General features: G+C 48.1%; 1 protein-coding gene across 1 annotated transcript in view; it reads left to right on the top strand.

The window, feature by feature from the left end:
• The window catches only part of KDM2A (lysine demethylase 2A), a 56571-nt gene that overhangs the window by 22227 nt on the left and 14367 nt on the right, over positions 1 to 19977 (top strand). The window contains exons 4-13 of the mRNA XM_064513404.1: positions 2578 to 2716; positions 3917 to 3995; positions 5509 to 5555; positions 5929 to 6107; positions 7667 to 7773; positions 8378 to 8471; positions 11376 to 11529; positions 13906 to 14021; positions 15111 to 15237; positions 16645 to 17075. Of these exons, the coding sequence (XP_064369474.1) occupies positions 2578 to 2716; positions 3917 to 3995; positions 5509 to 5555; positions 5929 to 6107; positions 7667 to 7773; positions 8378 to 8471; positions 11376 to 11529; positions 13906 to 14021; positions 15111 to 15237; positions 16645 to 17075 (1473 nt within the window). The remainder of the gene's footprint in view (positions 1 to 2577; positions 2717 to 3916; positions 3996 to 5508; positions 5556 to 5928; positions 6108 to 7666; positions 7774 to 8377; positions 8472 to 11375; positions 11530 to 13905; positions 14022 to 15110; positions 15238 to 16644; positions 17076 to 19977) is intronic.

Genomic DNA, 19977 nt, shown 5'->3' with positions numbered 1-19977 from the left:
TACTGGGGCCATGCCTACTACCAAGAGCTGTGATGAGTGGGCACTATTCATAGCAAGTAGTCTTCTCAGTGAACTAGTGTGTGCAGTCTGGCCCTAAATGTGTGAAAGGCGATGTTTTCCTGTGGAGCACTGAATGATTTCCACTACTAGCACCTCCGTTTTGTCATTTTTAAGGCATAGTTAGAAATATATCCGCATGTATCTGAAAAAGCCCATGGGTAAAGTGAGTTTTATCCCACTGTATTGTTAAAAATCTTCAGTGAAAGAAAGTACTCCTCTTTACTATCCCTGTTTAATAAACAGCTTAAGAGAAAAGATTTCTAACGTATGACTGTCTTCCAGACTGCTTAACTGTCTGCGGGCTACTCAGACAGGCTCATCTGAGAACACTTGTTTTGGGATGTTTAGTCAGAGAGTTTTCGAGAATGCCCCCAACGCATACTCCATTCAGGAGTGGCCTGTCGTTCTTGCCTTGCAGATAAGTGGCTGTGCCTCTATTGTGCTCGGGTTTCTGTGGGGGTTTTTGGAAAGCCAAGCAAAGTTAATGAGGTGTTAACAGCAGGGAGAGGTAGGCTTCTCTGCGTTGATGGGAGGGAAACGATTTGTAAATTGATCAGCCTTCTCAAAAGTGTGAGGTTAAACTTGGACATTACTGGCAAGTTGAGGTAATGGGGGGAAAAAGCCCCTTTTTCCAATCCAGAGTGTCCCCGCACACTCCTGTGCTTTTAACTAATTAAGAGGCATCTTTTAAAGCAGTGCATCTGCGTTAGGAAATCCTTTCTGTCTTCCCAGTGCTGTCTGAATAGACAAGGCCAAAAAGAAGAGAGCACAAGTGGAGCAATGTAGTGATATGGCTGATGGATGGCTAATACCAGGCTATAACTCGTTGGAAGATATCCTAGGTTTGTTTATGATTCAAGCTTTGTAATATGTGATGGGCTGGAGAAGCAGAGGGGCAGGATGAGTTAATGGGAGGAAAGTGATTGAGGAGATCAGTGTTGGCACTGCAGAGGAGCAGGCAGGACCAGGCTGGGTTTGGTGGAACAAAATGAAATCTTCCTTCTCCCAAGGCTGGGTGGACTTGTACCTTCTGTGGGACCTTACATGGACTGAGCGAGCCCTGCTTTACCCCTGCCACTTCATTGCTGAGCCCTTCTGGCTGGGCAAGGAAGGCAAAGGTGAGTGAAGTATGATCTTCAGGTTAGGTCTGAACTGGTGCTGAACTCCAGGAAGAGGTCTGCAACTCGCTTCTGTAGAGAGAGGTTTCTGAGATGCGTGCTCTCTCCCAGAAAAAGGCACTCCTGTCTCTTCCGGGAGACCCTGAAGTAGGGAGGAAATGAGGTATTGAAGGTGTTCAAAATGAGACCTCAGGAATGCAGGATGCATGGCTCTGCTCCGGACAGTGGGAAGCATGCTGTGGCAGGATGTTTTGCAGGGACTGTGATGCAAAGTGGTCACATCATTGGCAACTTTTGATCCAATTGAATGTCAGCATTACAGAGGGAGCTGTGGCTGAGCCCTGCTCTGAGCACTGGGCCTGGGATTGGTGTCATTGCTGGGGACGTGACCCTGTTACCAGCTCTGCAATGCTGCTGGGCTGCAGGCAGGTCCCAGCTTCCAGACCCTGATGTACTGGTGGCTGGTTCATCATCTTCTGTCCCCAGGGCTGTTTGCTGTCAGAGCAGTTGATGCGAATGCTCTGTAATGGGAACTTCCCTAATTGGGGGAAATCAGCTTGGTTAATTCAGACCAGGTTGACTTTTATGTGAGGGGAATTAGGGAGCATTCCCATGAACTGCTTTTCCAGAGTAGGATCAGTCTCTGGAGGGGTGGCTAACAGCTGGGGACAGTAATCTCTTCCGGATCCAGCTATCCTAGAATAGGATGTCTGTCAGGAATCTGAGTACAGATGTAGCTACAAGACCCTCAAAGAACAGGGTTATTCACACACACGCACGCACACACTGTGTGCAAGCATGGCCAAAGATGAATACTGGAGAATCCTCTTCAGCTTGAAGCCCTTCCTTTATCACTTGGGATTTAAATTCATAAACTTTACCTTCAATGCAGCAAGATACTGATGCGCTTGTGGTTTTTTTGTTTTTTTTTTTTTAATCTGATAGTTGTTCCTTTGCCCCAGTTTATTGAACTGTCTTGTCTCCTCCTGTGTTGCTGTGCTATAGTTAGCACTTACTATGAGTGAATTATCTGTCTCCCATACAGCTCTATATGCAAGAATCTGTTGGTTCTAGGAAAAGGAAATCTGATGTTTTAGTAGTATGTTTGGGATCCAGAACAGATTGCCTAACTAGATCCTCTCTTGCATGTCTCAAACTAATACTAACAGCGCTCACTGAGCAAGAGGCCTAGGAGATGATATACTGTGGTAATGTAGTGTCCCTTCTCTCTCTGGGAGTAGAAGCCTGTAGGCATCCCAGAGACACGTGCTGCATGGTGAGGGCCCCCCAAAGCCCTTGGCCAGGCTGCACAAGGTTGAGAGGAGATTCTGCAGAGGAAGCAAGCCAGCTATTCTTCCTGGTCCATGGCTCTTACCCTTGTGTTTTATTCTCTCCTCAGCGTGGCACGATGAGGCGACGTTATGAGGATGATGGCATTTCTGATGACGAAATTGAAGGGAAAAGGACGTTTGACCTTGAGGAAAAACTCTCCACCAACAAGTTTAACTCCACCTTCGTGGTCTTCATGGAAGGCAAAGGTCTGCATTTGCCCCCTTTGGGGGCTGCTGCACTGCAGCATATGCTACTGTTGTCTGTGATCAGACAGCTGCTGTGGTTAGCTGCTGCTTCAGCGAGGCATGGTGTGTGAGATGACCTTTCCCTGAGTCTTTAGAAGAAAGCTATCAGTGATCATAGTCGGACATACTCTTGCGCATCTGATTACCCCCAAAGCCTCCCTGACTGCCAACTTGAAGGGCAATTACAAGGCAGTTGTGATAATAAGCCTTACCACTGCCATACATTTTGCTGCCTTTTACTCTCCAAACCTGTGGTAACTCTGGCTACTGTTTCCACCGACTTTGCGTTTTCCTCTTCTGTAAACCACTAACCCAAGGGTAGCAGAGGAGACAGGGACACTTCTGCTTGCTCCCCTGTAAGCCTTGTTTCAGTCCCCAAGCAGCTGGATGGAGGCAATGCGGAGTACACTGATAGAGGTGTGGTTCCAGCCTATTATGCCTTTGGGCCAGGTGACTGGTAACAGGGAGTGTGTGAGGGAAAAGGCGTGGAAGCTGCTCAGTCTGGAGCGCAGTGAGCCAGTCTGCAGTGCTGCAGGCTTGCTGGGACACATGGCAGCTAGGAATGAGAGCGTTTGCCTGGGTCAGCACCTGTAATTGTAGCCACATGTCTGCTAGATACTTAATTCAGAATAGATTGGATCTCCCCCCTTCCTTTCACCACACATACAGCTCAGTGAGATGTCTCTTTATCACACAGCCAGTGTAAGCCCTTGTGAGGATTTACTGTGAGGGAGGAGAATTTTAAGATCCCTCTTGCTCAGTTATGAGCTTCCTAGGGAAGTGAGGACCAAAAGCCTCATTGTTAGCCTGCTTGGCCCAGTCCATTGGAGCAAACCCATCCTTCCTAGCGTGCCTGTCTCAGGGTTGTCAGTAGTACATACCATGCTACTTACAAAACTGGCACAGAGGAGTTCAAGGATCTCCAGAGGAGGAGAGTAGAGCCCTGTACTTGCTGTTTCTCTTCGATTGCCTAGGTTTGCCACAAAAATGAGAAGATTCTCAACTGAACAGGGCCCTGAACAATCTGATCTGACTCTGAAGTTAGTTTGGTGGAGGCAGGATTGGACTAGAGACCTCCACAGATTCTGTCTAACCTCAGTTTATCTATAGTCCTCCGAAGGAGTCTTCCCTAACACCTTCCTGCTTTTCTCCCCACACTAGACTTCACAGTTGAATACATCCAGCGGGGTGGCCTGAGAGACCCTCTCATTTTCAGGAGCTCCGATGGCCTGGGGATAAAGTAAGTGTCAGGGCACAAAGAGGTGGGTGTCTCTAGCCTGGTTTCTCGACTTTCTCCACATTGGCAGGATCTGATCCTGGTAGCTAGATCTGTGCTCTGTCCAGCTGATATGACTGTGTCCTGCCCACCTTCTTAGTGTGCAGTGAACAGAGAAAAGCATCTTCCACTTGCTTATCCTATTGCTAGTCTTTTTGTTGGGCTTAAATGAGAGTGCTGAATTGGCTGTAGGTGATCACAGATCAGCTGAATGACAGGCAGATCTCAATGCTGCTCTGATGCAACCCCTGGCTTGGTTTCTTGCCTCATTTGGAGGTGAGGATTTTTTTTTTCTTTTTTTTTTTTTTTTTGTTCTCCTACTTTTATGTTCATTTCTTATAAGTTTGCAGTCTGCACCAAAGTAACATACAATATGGGCCTCTATTGCGAGATGCCCAAGCTCCTGCCTACAATTTGTAGAGGAGTCATACCTCGGAACTAGTATTTCTGGCATTTTCCAGCAGAACAGGTTGGACTTCACAATTTGGTTACTTCTAAACTGTCAACTTTTTCTGGTTACAATTAAGCCAATTAAAGTTTACTGCTTTGAGTACAAACTCTTGCAATCAGTACAACTTTATACCGTTCTGTTGTTTGTAGAAATACACTATGGGTGGTAGATCCAGTTTTGAGGCATCTAATACTAACACCACAGCTGTCTTGTACAAAGAACCGAACTGATTCAGAGTCTTTGCTTCGTCAGTGGTTTTTGGTTTTTAATAAATGCAAACATTGGAGGAATAAATTTGTCCCAGCAAACTGCCAGAGCTGGCATCAGCACCACTGCTCTTAACTTCCACCACTGGCAGTAAGTGGATAGGCAACACCAAATCCAATGCATACTGCATTACTGTAGCCTGGTAAATTAGACAGGAGATTGTGCCAGGACCCGTTTGAATTGTTGGGTGACTTGGGAGGGCATAGATCTGGTACTGAGGATTACAATGTGGGTGAAGCTGAATTTCTCCCAGGTTTTGGTTCTTTCTCTGGGTCAAGAGCTGCTCGAATGGCCGCCTTATCATTCTGCCTGTGGTGGCAGCATTTGTACACATTACTATGCCAATACTAACAGAGTAGCTATGCTGTGTCAGTGAAATATGCTGCTTTTACTGGTCTAACTGTGTCCTTTATATTGGGATGACTTGTACCATCGGTCTTTAAAATGAGAGCTAGGATTGTTTAGCTCAAGTCCTGCTCATTTGCCAGAAGTCACTGTACGGCAGCTCATGCTCTGGAGATGGTATATCCTATTCCCAAATCACCTTTCCTTCCTTAGCCAGAAGCTGGACCCAGTGTTTCACCCCAGTGTTCAGTTCAGGCCTGTGCCCCAGAGATCTGGTTGCACATTCTGGCTGGCCTCTTAGATACAAGAGGAGCACAGTGGTGTCTTTAGGGTGCCAGCTGAGGGGTTACGGGTGGGAAGGATCTGCAACCAGAGGTGCGTCTTGATTTTTTTAGCAAGGTGTTTGTCCTGCAGGATGCCAGATCCGGACTTCAGTGTGAACGATGTGCGGCTGTGTGTTGGTAAGTGTCTCCCATTGTCCCGGGACTACAGTCCACCTCAGTTGTGCCCTGACCAGCTAGAAATGGGGAGAATAATCAGGCTTAATCAAAGCTAGAAATCTGGCTTGGTCACTGCCCCACTGTGCAGCTGGTTGATCCTGTGGTGTCCTCCTTTGTCAGTGGATCACAGCTCTTACCTGCCTGAGGAGTCTAGTTTGACCTGGAGCAGCTTTTCTTTCAATGTTATAGAAGAAGATGAAGTTATGGGCAAGGCCATTACGTGTGTGTGTGTCGGGGGGTTCTTTGGAGAAGGAACCATATCTCCTGGAGTGTCTCCTCTGGGTGCCCTGTTGTGTGCAGGGACAGTTCCAGTGATGCCTGTCTGTCCTGGCAGGGAGTCGGCGGATGGTGGACGTCATGGACGTGAACACACAGAGGGACATTGAGATGTCTATGGCACAGTGGGCACGCTACTATGAAACGCCTGAGGCTGAGCGGGAGAAACTGTACAATGTCATCAGCCTGGAATTCAGCCACACCAAACTGGAGAACCTGGTGCAGAGACCTGCTACGGTCAGTAGAGCTCTTCCTTCTGCAGGAATGTCCTTTCCCTTGTGCTTCTGATCCTCTGTACGCAAGGTGCAATCTGGTGCTTGAATGCAAGAGGAGAGTGGCTGCTCATAACACTCATGGGCTCGGCCAGGGATGTTACTGCTGCGCTCTGGACGCTGCTGGAGATGATCCTGTGTTCAACTCGTACCTCATCCACCATAGCTGATCTTGCAGTCAGGCTGGGATTGCTCAGCCTGTGCATGCCTCAGCTATAGTTATCACAATTAAAAAATGTTCAATTCTGGAGATGCCTTGTTTGCTATCTATCAGCCATTAGAGAATGGAAGTGACTGCTGAGGAATATTAGTGCGAAGTAACCTACTCCTGCTGGCCAGGGATCAAGAACAGGCATGGAGTTTGAACAGGCACTTGAATTTCAATAGAGAGGGCCAATTTGTCCTCAGCTACCATGAGGGTTGGGAACAGGATGGGGGACACTGGCTCCTAGACTCTCCCAGTTAGCTGATTCTGCTGTCTGCCTAGACCTTGGCTGTCATCCAGTCTGGGCCTCTTTTCCCATTCAGTGCTGTGCGCTGAACCACTGTGATGCTTGGTGCAGAGCCCTCTCCTGCATGTTGTAGCAGGAATCAGCTTCATTGTAACCAAAGAGTCTGGGTGGCTGGAGGAGGTGTGGGGTAGGGGCAGCTTGCCAGAACATGTGGCCTGGTGTAAAATTCCAGCAGGGCCTAACTCAGGCAGCACTGCTCAGCATTGAGGGTAGAGGAGGCCAAGATGGGAAGAGCAGGGCGGACCTGGGAAGGGTGCAGGAGGCTGTTTGAAAATGTGAGATTGGCAGGGGGGAATACAGCTGCCCCTACTGAAGGGTTAAAGGTGGGATGTCTGAGCTGGACAACCTGAACTCCCTCTTCAGTCAGTGGAGAGGAATGGGCAGCTCTGAGTCCATTCATTTCTCTCTGTTAACTATAGAGGGAGCCTGGATATCTGTTTATTGTGGCTGTCTTGAGGTTTAACAAATTGTATCCCACCCTGGTAGATGGTGCCCAGCGCATGTTTTCATGTAAGCCCAGTGCAGAGCAGTTCCTGCCCAACCCTTAAGTAGAAGAGCAGCATCCCAGTACCATGCTTGGGAACTTGCTGTGGTGTTTCCTGCTTGTTTTCATTCTGAGGCTTCATATGCAGTGACTGACATCAGAACAACTGGTCCCAAATGTGTTACATCTGGAATTGCACTAGTGGCACAGGGAAGATGCTTGCTGGGATGTGCCGGGCCAACCACACTGGGAGTATTGTGACCACTCAGCTTACACCAGGGCTTCCTTCCTTGGTCCCATGTCTTGTTGCAGGTGTGCTTTGAGCTGGGTTTGCTGGCAATCTGTGCACAGTACCACAATGACTTTGGCAGGCCCAGTGCAACCCTGCAGCTCGCAGGTGCCCAGCCACATATGAGCTGTGGGCTGACCAGGCAGGCAATAGGTATTTAAGCTTCCAGGACTGTTTATGGGCGAAAGGGGGCAGTTCCCTTCTTGCTTATATTCACGTCTCCCGCCTTTCTTCTGTAGGTGGATTTGATTGACTGGGTTGACAATATGTGGCCCAGACACCTGAAGGAGAGTCAGACAGAGTCTACAAATGCTATCCTGGAGATGCAGTATCCCAAGGTGCAGAAGTAAGTGACTTCCTGAACTGTTCCAGTGGTAGCAGGGCAAAGCATCTCTCACAAGAAAAATGCCCAAGGACAGCAGCTAGTTCCTGAGGAAAAGTGGGAGGAACAGTCCTTTCTTTTTATTTTGATAGGTGACACTTGCAGAGGGCACTGCAATTAGTTATTTAAGCCTCTGCCAAGCACTGTATGTGGAAGGGTAATCCTGGGACCTCTAGGAGCAAACTGCACTTCAGAGAAACTAGAGGTGCTCATAATCTTGAGTCATCTGGATTTGCTGGAGCTCTCAGGTGTTACATGTCCTACTCCCTAGGCCAGGCCTGTGACAGCTGGGTTCCTAGAGCTGCAAGAGTGGAGGAGGATGACAGCTGTCTTCTTGCCTGGGCCAGGTCTCCTTGTGGGGATGTGGTATAAATGAGAACTCCCTTGCAAGTCATCTCTACCTCCCTGCATCTAAAGTGCTTAGCACTGCAGTCTTTGGCTTCCGGTGCTGCTCTGAGCTGTTGGGCTGGGTCTGAGCAGCCCATTCCCTTTGAATGCATTGTATCTGCTCTAAAAAGTGGGTCACCACTCAATTTCACCTTACTGTCTTTTCCTTGTTTTCCATCAGATACTGTCTGATGAGCGTCAAGGGCTGCTACACAGATTTCCATGTGGACTTCGGTGGTACTTCTGTGTGGTACCATATCCACCGAGGGGGAAAGGTAGGAGGACAGTCCCTGTTCGGACAACTACAGATGCTTTAGGAGAATGGGTTTCAGTATCTTTACTTGCAGATACTTTGAAAATGCAGGTCCTTTGACAGCAAATGGGAGTCTTCCCACCCTAAACTTGTTTACCTCTGTCTCTTAGAAGTAGTTCACACCGTCAAAGGTCCACCAGGCTCTAACTGAAAACCTGTGTTGTAGAGATGATGCTAAGCAACCTTCAAAAAGTTTAAATGATAGGATAACCCTATTCATACAGTGCTTTGGGTTTCCTAGAGGTCATTTGGCTGCATGATTGATCACCTCTTGGTGTGGCACAAACAGCACACTGGGAGAAGCAGTAAATAAAAAAGGAAGTTCAAGACAAATGAGAGCCTCTCCAAAACATTATCTGTCTAGGGGTTTTAAATAGCCAGCAGAAACATAGGGAGTTGCCTTAAAAGTGATTTCAAAAGCAAAGCAGAAGCCTTGGAACAGGAGGTGACTGACAGGGCTTCAGTACAAATGCCCTTGAATGTTTTGGGTATATACGTGGGTTTTTTGGTGGTTGGGGGCGGGAGGGGGGGGTTGTTTTTGTGAGAAGTAGCTCTGAAACACTCAGGTCTGAGCCTCTAGGCTGGAGTCATTTCTTGTAACTGAGCTTGGCCCAAAATACAAAAGCTAAACCCTGGGCTCCATTGAGTTTGGGCACATATGGATTCAGCCTTCATCTTAGTGCTATGTTTGCTCCCTGACTGGTGATTTCCAGTTATGACTGTATAGGAATCTTCCTGTGTGCTAGGTATCTCCAAACTCAATTATGTTTGTGTTGTACTGGGGTCTGGCTTGGAGGAAATCTGTCTGGAAGGGAATCTGGGAAAGTGTCAGCCCTCTCACCTGCCCTTAGGCAGGGTGAATTGCACCTTAAGCCTTTCTTACAGGTGGGGATGATGCATTTGTTCTTGTAACCTTCAGGAAACAGATTTGTAGTAGTTCAGGTGCTATATCATTGACGGGACTAGCTAGTACTTTAGCATAAGTCACATTCCCCAGGTAGCGCTTCTACTGTACTAGGGAGCACAGTCATGTTCAGAGCATAAAACTTGATCAGCATGAATTCCTTGCTGGAAAAACCTCCCTGGACTATGGATGTGGAGAAAACTTGTGTGTATAAAACTGTGCTCCAAGTAGGAGAAGGGAGAGCAAACTTATGTTTGCTACGGGCCAGGGAGATCCCTGGGACGCTGTTTGCAGCAGTCCTTGTTTCTAGTGATTTTAGTGTCCTAACTGCGTTTCAGAAGAGGAACAGACTTGTATGTGAATCACCAGCGCTATGGCCACGTAGTGACTCTTAGATGCTTGCTACAGCAACTATTTTTATCCCAGAACTTCACCCTTTTGGGGTACGTTTGCACAGCCACAAGCGTCTATGAGGAAGTTACTGCCTGGCAGCTGAGTTCTGGCAGTGCACTGTGTACATCCAGCCTGTCTGGGCAGAGCAGAGGGAAATGGGTTTGTTTGAATCCCCTCTGACTGCTGTTGTATGGATGCACCCTTTGTCACAGATTGAATCTGTGGTTCAGCTTTACCACTGTAACTGCATGAAAAGCTCACACTTGAGCTTTTGCTAGCTGCAGTTGTCAACTGTAGTATAGTCAAGGAAACTTTGTACCACTCTTCAGGGGAGCAGTGCAGCAAACAGAATCATCATAGTAAATCTGAATCGGTGTAGTCAGCAGCAAAATCTCCTAGCAGCTGCTCAGCTTAGTATTGGCAAAAGCTGGTGCAGAGGAAAGTGTCCTGTAGTGCAGAATTCGCCAAAGGCAGACTCCATCTCTATTTCTCAGTGAAATGCACTATGCTACTAACTTAACCCTTATGAACAGCTAGAAGAGACCTTGCTGCTTCCAGTTAAAACTGTTGGCCATCTAGGGCTGCATTTATCAAGGGGCCAGGCTGGAAGGGAACAGGAAGGAAAAAGGCTGCCTGTGATTATGGACCTGTGGTGACTGGATACCTTCTGAGAAAGGAAGCCACGTCCAGTCTTCAGGGCTGAGTCCTTTTGCTTCCAACTGTTTAGAAGGAACTGTCCAGCTAAAGATGGGTGGCTGGATGAGCTCCCTCCATAGTCAGTAAAGACAGATCTCTAGAGGAAAGAAAAAAAAAAAAAAGTCTGTCTCTCTTGATCAAGTCCTGGGAGATTATTGCATCCTGTCTTTCTCCATTGACTTAGACTAGGTTCAGAGTTAGCAGCAAACTTGGCCCCACTTGAGGAATCTGTTTGGGTGTGTGTTTTTTTCTTTTTTTTTCCTCTTCTCCCCATACTCCTTTCCTTGCAAAGGAGATGCATCTCAACTCCCAAAACTGCCAGACCTCCTCAGTGACTTTGAACGTTTGTAGCTTAAGTGCTTTCCCTCATAGGATGGTCTAATGTAGGATGGGGTCTCTGAAGAGCCTAGTTGGGAGACAGGTATCTACCTGCCACTTGTATTCCATGGAGCCAGACAGGTGCAAATCTCTAGTTCAGTTGCAGCTTTTAATAACATGGCAGCATTCCCAAAATACATAGGACATATTTACTCATGTCTGTCTAATACTCCAGAGTCTTCAGTGGACTTTATATCTCTTGACATTGGTCTTAGAAATAATGCCTTATAGAGCATCCCAAGCTCAGTCTATATGTGGTGCTCAGTGTGTCAGATTGGGAAGGCCCTTGTTCAGCAGCTTGCTCTCTCAAATGGGATAACCATTCAGTTTGCTCTACAAGAAATTAATGCAGGCTTGCATCCTCTGTGGGGTGGGAAGAGGAAGACGAAGACGTTTGGATGTCTGGAGGGAAGCAGAACAGGTTTGGAAGAAGCGGGGGAGTGGTCAATAGCTGTTAATTGTGCTGTGACTTAAGTATATTTTCTTTACTCACAGATCTTCTGGCTGATCCCTCCTACACCCCAGAACCTGGAGCTCTATGAAAACTGGCTTCTCTCAGGGAAGCAAGGAGACATCTTTCTTGGGGACAGAGTGTCAGAGTGCCAGCGAATTGAGCTCAAACAGGGCTACACATTTGTCATCCCCTCAGGTACAGCAGGGTGGGCAGTTGCATTTTGGCCTTTGCCAGGGTAGTGGTGAGAGGCTGAAACTTCTGGGATATCAGCAAAATCAGAACAGGCAGAATTTTTCCCTTAGTTTTCTCCTTCGTAACTAGGAGGGAGATGTGATGTGGCTCTGTCCTCTTGCTTGCTGGCTCCCAGACGTGGCTGTCATAGCACTGCAGATTCAACCCAAGTGACAGCAAAGCTCTGACTCGCATAATGCTTGATTAGTAGTTAAAGAAGGCTCTCCCAGAGCCCATCGTGCTGGCATTTGGAGCAGTGCACGCTGAGGACAGAGGCTGGCCCAAGGTAGCACAGGTCCCTGCTTCCTTGGTCTCTTGTTGTAAAACTTCTACAGAGTTACATCCAGGTTGTCTCTGAAACAAGAAAGGAAGCTGGTGTATGTATTTAGGGAGCAAGGTGAGACAGTCTGCATTGTCTGGAGATGGGAGAACTGGAAACCATAGACCTAAAGTGAATGTCGGAAAAGCCTGAAACCTGGTAGAGAGTCAGGAAACAGTAATGTGGAGAAGTTTGCAGGTGAATGCCTGGCAGAGAGCTTTGGCAAGGAGACTTTGAGGCTGGGAATAGGGAACGCTCAAAACTCTGAGCTGACAGGCATCAAGGGCAGGAAACAGAACACTGATGCCGTTTTTCTTTTCTCCCAGAGATGTCTCCATTTTGGAGATAGTTTGCTAAAGCAAGTTAAGATAAAACTTTAGTCTCACTTGGTTAAGCAAGCAGAATAAATTGGAGGTCATCAGCAGTGTCTTGGACGTGCAATTAGTACCATGCTGTGCTAGAGAAGAGCACAGGCAGAAGAGGAGAGGCATATGAAACAGCAGCCTGAGTTGACTGTTTGCAAGGTCTGGCATACAGCCTTTCAGGACCCATGGTCTGGACCTGGGACAGCTGTAAAATGTTGTGCTCTCACTAGGGAGTACTCCCTTGTGAAGAGAAAGATTGTTGGACCTCTCTGAAGGCAACTAATACAACTCCAGCCTAAAAATTGTGTCCCTAAGACTGCCTCAGATGGCAAGAGGTGCTGTAACCTGCTGTTTCCTCTCTGACAGCAGTACAGAGAAGTTACACTGTACACTCATCCTTCTGTAGCTTACAGCAGGACCAGGAACAGAAAATACCAGGGATTGCACAAGAGTTACTCATTTGAGTCTCCATAATGTGGCTGATGCTTCTGTTAAGTGGCCTTGCCCTAAGGAAACTCGTGCTGGAATTTACCAGATGTTGGGCTTGTCTGCATTGCTTAGCCTTTCAGACAGCAGAAAGCTGGGGCTCAAGTTATTTTGAGGGGCGTGGTGGTGCCTGGGTTTGGATTTTTGTTGTTATTTTGGTTTTTGCTTTTTAAATTGTTGAACAGATGAACAACCTTTGGGCGACTTTCTTGTTTTCCTTGCCACTGGTGTACTTAGGCCAAAGGCAGCTAGGAGGCAACTTCCCAGTGGCACTGGAATGGCAAGAAGTTATGGAGAGGAGGTGGATACATTCTCCCATGGTGGCAAGCATGCCAGCAAAACCAGATCCACAAATGTATTTAAGTGCCTAAACACAGGTCTCTCTCTAGCTCTTAGATGGATAAAGTTAACAGTAAGCGCATCTTAGACATTTAAGCTCCTTTTGGTAGAGAGTTAGGTCAGTTAGACAATTGACCTGGAGCCATATCTTAAGATGAATTGAAACACCTTCTGTAGGTGCCGATCTTGCTCCATTCCCTGTAGAGGGAGTCTAGTTAGACTTACTAGGACTAGATATCAAGTTAAATTTAAATGAGACAGAGCCCAGCGCTAGGTGCCTGACTCCTCATGAAATAAATGTCAGGTTCTTGCATTCCTTCCTGCTGCTAGTGAAAATGGGGGGGTGGGAGGTGGTGAGGGAATGAGCTGGGTGTTGAGTAATTCAGAGGTGATACTGAATACACATTTGGGGGGGCAGACACCGCTGCTAGAGAGGGTAGCACAGCAATGTCTGCCCTCCTCAAAGAGCTGTTTCTGTGTGGGCCCAGCCCAGCACATGGCTCCTGCTAGTGCTGACTGATGTAGTGAGGGGTCAATAGCTAGTCCTTGTGTTAGCAGATAACCTACAGCCTTCCACACAAGCAGGTTGGTTTAGGCCAGAGAATGGGCTGGTTATCCAAATATCCATGAGAATGTGATTAAAAAGAGTACAACTGTCAGGGTAGACTTGACTGAGGAGCATGGAGGTTGTGCCAATCTCACAGCCCTGCTCTGAAGATCACAGTTGGTAAGAGATTGCAAAGGGGTTGAATAGAAATAAGTGTCAGTTGTTAGATCTTGACGTCAGCTAGTTACTCAGAAGGACTCTTCAAACTCCCCTTTCTTTCCAAGGTTGGATCCATGCTGTGTACACTCCCATGGACACACTGGTTTTTGGAGGCAACTTCTTGCACAGCTTCAACATCCCCATGCAGCTCCGGATCTACAGCATTGAAGACCGCACACGGGTAAGGACCTGCAGGAAAGCTGGAGGCACGTGGCCTCCTGGGACAGCATTGGGAGGATGCAGCCAAGAGAGGTGGTGTTCAGGCAGGCAAGGTGAATCTCACCCTGTGACAGATGCCTTGAACTCCAGCTGTCTGGAAATGAGATGTCCCAGCTGCTAAATGGACAGGCTGGAACTTCAGAGGATGGACAGTCTCTGAAGAGCACTAAGGCTTATTAAGTTCCTTCATGCCACTTCCAGTCTGGTAACAGGCTTCTGAGGGGGTCTGGAAACCTTACAGTGAGTGTGGTGGGGATCTCCCCTAGCCTTCCTCATAGGGAAGAAGGAGGCAGCAGCAGCACAGTGGTAGGAGTGCATCCACTGCGTTGCCTCTTCCCTTACTTGGTTGCTTTCTGTTGCTGCTTGGTGTTCACGCTAGACCTTGATGTGGTAAAGATGACTGAAACTAAAGGCTTCCTGAGGTCTGGAGCTGAGAATGCTGTTGACAAGTATGTGTCCTCACTCGCTCATTGCAGCAACAGAGTCATAAGAAGACAGAGAGCATGTGTCCACTCTGCCTTGGGCTCTGTAACCTCGGGAAGGTGCAAGGCAGGCAGCACTGGTGTAATCACTGCCCTGATAGCCCGGTGATTTAGCAGAGTGCTGGTAACTCCTCTTTTGCTGGACTATCCCTTTCCCTCCCACTGTACATACACTGATGGATGCTGTGCTGGGCCTTGGAAGGAGGGCTTGAACTATTACCTTCAGCTAAAACCTTGTGTAGCATTGGCCACTTTGTCCTGTGCTAATGAGAAGGAGGTCTGTAGGGAAGTAGAGAGACACCACCCAAAAAATGGAGCATGAAATGTTTAATGTCTTGCAGGCAAGTGGTGCCTGGACTCTGCTCTGCCTGGTGCTAATATCCTTCCACAAGGAGAATTACATCAGACTGCCAGAAGCATGAATAGATGCTGTTACACATGTACATGCATTTCCTGCCTCTCAGGAGGGGATCAGTCCAGCTTGAGGCAGTGGTAATAAGAGCTGTCTCTGTGCAGCCCTGTGGTGGAGGGGGCCTGAACTGATCCCATTCTCCTTGCCTCTTTTGCAGGTCCCAAATAAGTTTCGTTATCCCTTCTATTATGAGATGTGTTGGTACGTGCTGGAGCGCTATGTCTACTGCATCACCAGCCGTTCGCATCTGACCAAGGACTTCCAGAAGGAATCACTCAGTATGGGTAAGCCCTCTGTGTTCATTGTCCAGCCCTTATTCCTTCCTCACACATGTTGAAGTGCTTTCTTCCACCCTCCTGCTGGGATACCATCTGGCTTAGCAGTAGAGCAAGCAGGGGAGGGCTGTGCAGGAGGAATTCAGGACCATCACTTCCTTAACTTCACAAGGTGGTTTCTTTGGGTATTTCCTCCCTTTTCCCTGTTCACTGTGTTAAGCACTGAGGGGAAGGCAGACTGGCTGAAGGAGGCGTGACTTTGAGCCAAAAGTCAAAACTAGCCAGGCTGTTGCTTCCTCCTTTACCCCTGTGACAGGCCAAGATGCCTGCAGCTGCAAAACCAGCACATGAGTTCCTGGCCTTGCTGGTGCACGCAAGGCCTTTAACAGAAGAGTGGGAGGGAAGTTGCAGTAACCATGTCTATGCTGTGGGCTCCAGGACCATAATGCTCTCTTGCTGTTCAGGACCTTCCTGCATGCAGAGTTTAAGGTGCTGTGACAGGGGATATATACAAAGAAGTGCAGGAGCTCTCTTGCAGAAGAGGGGTTTGGCCTCCTTACAGCCAAGGCAAACAGGCCTGTGCAGAGGTTCAAGAGATGATTTGTCACAAAGACCCTCTTAGAAAGAGAGAGGCTGGATAGCCTCTACCCTTGAAGCAAATCTGTCCTCTCATCTCTGAAAGAGTGTAAACATTGGCTCCTGGGCACCACTCTTCACAGCCAGAGCCTTTCCAAGGCTTTCAGCTTCTGTCCAAAGGGCCCTAGCAGAGGGAAACAGCTCCCTGCTCTTGTCCTTTTCCTGCAGCTCTCTGGAGATCCCCCTTCAGCTTCTGAGGTTCTTGGTTTGGGACAAGCTGGTTGTGTTCTCCTGCTGCCTGGAGACCTTCAGTGCCTCCATTACCCTTTCTTTACCATGGAAGAGCATGAAGTAAGAACTAGTACAGAGATCTGAAAGGAAGAGAGCAGGACAGCCCTCTTGCCTTTTAGTGTCAGGGGAGGGTGCTTTGTCTGTCATACACAATCAGGTTCAGAAACCTCACAGTCATCTAGTGAGTCCACATTCTCTTCCTCCCACAACAAAGGCACGATTAAGGTCCCAGGTCACTCCCAGGAAGGGATGGCTGGAGATCTTGGACCTTCCCAAAGCAAATCTAGTCCAGGGCTTTGCTATTGCATCCTCTAAGAGATTTTCCTGAGGTTAGTGCCTGGCCTTCTCTTGAAATGAACTGGGAATGGGAAAGGATTTTTAATTCTTTTCTAGTGGCCACCTGCCCTGTCCTTTCTCTGACCTTGTCTCCGTACCTATCTGTGGCTTCAGTGCCTCTCCAGTGATTGGGGAGATTCCTCTAGACACGGAACATCTCTTGTGATTGCCTAGCAGCTGTGCTCTTCTCTCACTCTTTCTCTGTTATGACAGATATGGAGCTGAGCTCTTCAGACTCAGTGAACATGGAGGAAGAGGAGGAGGAGGAAGAGGAGGAGGAGGAGGAGGAGGATGCAGGGAAGGAACCCAGGCGACCAGTCACGAGGCGGTCTGTTCTCACCAGCCCCGTAGCCAATGGTGCCAATGTGGACTATGATGAACTGGGCAGGAGCTGCCGGAGCAGCTTGCCTAGTCTGAAGAAGACCCCATCTATAGACTCTTCTGACTCCAGTCGGGGTTCCCAGAACGGCCAGGCCTGGGACCCACATGGTGGTAGCCCAAACAAAAGCAGGAAGGTTCACCTGACGCAGTTTGAGCTGGAGGGGCTGCGCTGCCTCGTGGACAAACTGGAGTCACTCCCTCTGCACAAGAAGTGTGTCCCCACCGGCATTGAGGATGAGGATGCACTCATCGCTGATGTCAAGGTATGTAAGTGTGAGGAAGCTGCAGGCGCTGCCTTTCCTGCTGCCTGTTCTCGTAGCTGCCAGGGTGCATTTGCTTTGTCATGACATCAGAGATGGGAAGGACTTTCCCGACAGGGAAACTCGTATGTGATCCTGATCATACCCCAGGCCCAGTGAGGGCGGCATGTCTGCAGACTTGGTGTCCTCTCCTTTTGCCATGTGAGGCTAACATGACACCAGCTGATGCTTAGAGGCAGTCCTGCCTTGAAAGGGTCAAAGGTGGATTTTTGGATTGGAGATGGAAGGAGCAGTAATTGTTCTTAGCCAACATGGCTGAAACACCTCTAGTTGAGGCCCTTTCGGCCCCGTCTGGGCTCCTAACGGATGTGGTGCACTAATGTTCATTTGTGATGTAGTTCATTTCCTGTTCCGGCTCTGACCTTCTCAGGCTGCTGATCACTGGAACAGTTGGAGCCTTTTCTTTGCCCCATGTGGATTTGGCCTTGTTTCTCTTTGGTTGTTTGCGCAGGATGTGATCTTAGGTTATATGAGAATTGGGTGTGCTGTGTTTTTGTTTATTTGTTTATTTGCCCTGCTTTGCATCCTGTACTGTATCTGCCAGACCTGTTGTGCTAACTCCATGAGCTTGGGTGTTTTAACCCTCTCACTTCAGGGCTTAACCCCCAACCCCATGAGAATTTCAGCCTCACTTAATTCCCCAGGTGTCCATTTCAGTCTCTTAAAACCATAGTTAACCATCAGCAAGGAAGGGAGCAGACTCTATCTATTCAGTTGTTTGCCTGTACTGAAGCTGACACCAATGGCTGCGTCTGGAGGTATCCTGGTCCTTGCTGTTTTGTGCATCTTCCCCAAGCTCTGTCTCCAATTTTGTGTAGCATTTGGGCAAAACCATGTTTTGCTGCTTTTGGTGCAGTGGGGCACAACTCTTGAGCCCCAGTGTGGGCAGTTACGGGTGTGGTTTATGGGCACTTGGCTGATGTAGTAAGCATACATGCTGTTTGAGGGGCTGTAGTTCTAGTTCCTGTAGCATCTATGGCTTTTTCAAGTGTGCTGTGGGTGCAGTGGCCTTTGGGATATATAGTGCATGTGTTTCTAAGCTAATGTGGCAGGGGTGATCTCAGCCCTATCCTGGACCATATGACATTCTGGGGGGACTGGAACTCTGAGGTGTGAACACAGTGTTTCACTCTTAGACTGAGCAAGGGAGGCTGGTGTAATCTGCTGGGTGTTTTGAGGCAGAATATTCAAGGTTGCCATGTTCAGCAGGGTTTTAAGACCCATTTAAAGTACTTGTCATATTCTGGAGCTGATCTATATGTATCTGTGGCATTGATGTGACCCACCAACCCCATTGTTCAGCTGTGCCTCGCAGATGACCTGTGGGTGAAAGTCAGTGCTGACTAGTCGGAGCAAGCAGCTTCTGTGAAGATCTTGCTCCTTGAAGCCAGATGTCCTCTGAGGTTCTGAAGCATCCTGACTCTCTCTGGCCCCTGGTATTAACAGCTTCCTAAGTAAAGCCTATGTTCCAGGGCATCCTCAAAGCACAAAAATCCTTAGTCATCAGATTGCAGTGGCTGGAGAAAACGGAACAGATTTGTCAAAGTACAATAAACCTTTACTTTTAGCACTTACCTTTTCCTTAGAGGCGATGGAATTGGTAAATTAGGTTGGCTTTTAAATCCTGAAAAGGGGTAAGACATTGTTTCATTAAACCTTTTAACTGGCCTGGGCACTTAAAACCCTTCTGACAGAAGGTCTAATTTTCTGTATGAGCAATTTGTATGGAGAACATGGTATTCTTTAAGCAGGACAAACTGTTACCAAGCTAGAGGAGTCAAACAGTCATACATGTGTCTGTAGGTCATCATATGGGGTACAGATCCTAATGTTCCTCACACAGGCTGTGTAACTCCCAAGTATCCAAGTGCAGCCCTTCCCAATGAGATGCGTGGCCCACCTTGTCCCGCTGGTCTTGTCTTTCCTCACAGTGCTCTGAGGCATGATCCAGGTGGGATCCCTAGGGGAGCACCCTAGGCTGGATCTCTTCTGTTCCAGAGCTTGTTGCAAATTCATCTGCATCCCTTCATGCAGAAGTGGAGAACTAGAGCATAATCTGTTTTGAGTGACTTAAGCTAAATAGGAAGTGGTATCTTTCTGCCTCCATAGCATCTTAGCCCCACTCCAGGGCCATCAGTCTGTAGCAGGTACCCTTACCCTTTTGTTAACTGGTGGGGGTCATTGATGGACCTGAGATCTGACCAAAAGGACTATTTGGAGATACCTGTTCTAGAGAAGTGTGGCACCAATGTGTTTTTGGCACTCGCCAGCTTTGTTTTGTTACCATCACTACACAGCTGTATTCCGGTTAGGCAGATGCTGCTTTGTGGAAGGTTTTCGATACTGTGGCAATTGGAGTACCCGCAAAAGGCACAAGGTGTGGGGTTGCTGTGATGCAAGGCCAAAGCTTGGATCTTTGACCTGGCGGGTACAGGTTGGGACTGGTGAGTGATGCTGTATGCTCTGGGCTTCTTTTGCTGTGGGTGAATGCTAAGTTGAACTCTTCATAGAGGTGCCTCTGTGTCCGAAGAAAGATGGATCAAATGGATATATCAAGGCTTGGATCCTTCCCTGGCCACAACTGATGATCTGTATGTTTATTACGGTATGTCTGCTATCCAGGTGTTGGAACATGCCATTTTCTCATTGTAGAGCCCAGACATGCAAGTAGCAACCTGGCACCTGCATCTGTCAGATCAAATGCCCTAACATGCTTCCTGCCATCCTCTTCTAGCTGGTGTCCCCAGGCATGCATGTGAGGAGACACAGGCCAGACAAATGCCCCCTCTTCCCACTGCCTTTTGGGTGGTGATCGTGACTTCAGGATGTCTCTGTGTTGGGTCAC

This window comes from Dromaius novaehollandiae, chromosome 5 (assembly GCF_036370855.1).
Source record: "Dromaius novaehollandiae isolate bDroNov1 chromosome 5, bDroNov1.hap1, whole genome shotgun sequence".
Taxonomy (NCBI): Eukaryota; Metazoa; Chordata; class Aves; order Casuariiformes; family Dromaiidae; genus Dromaius; species Dromaius novaehollandiae.
This window is presented reverse-complemented; position numbering and strand designations above follow the sequence as displayed.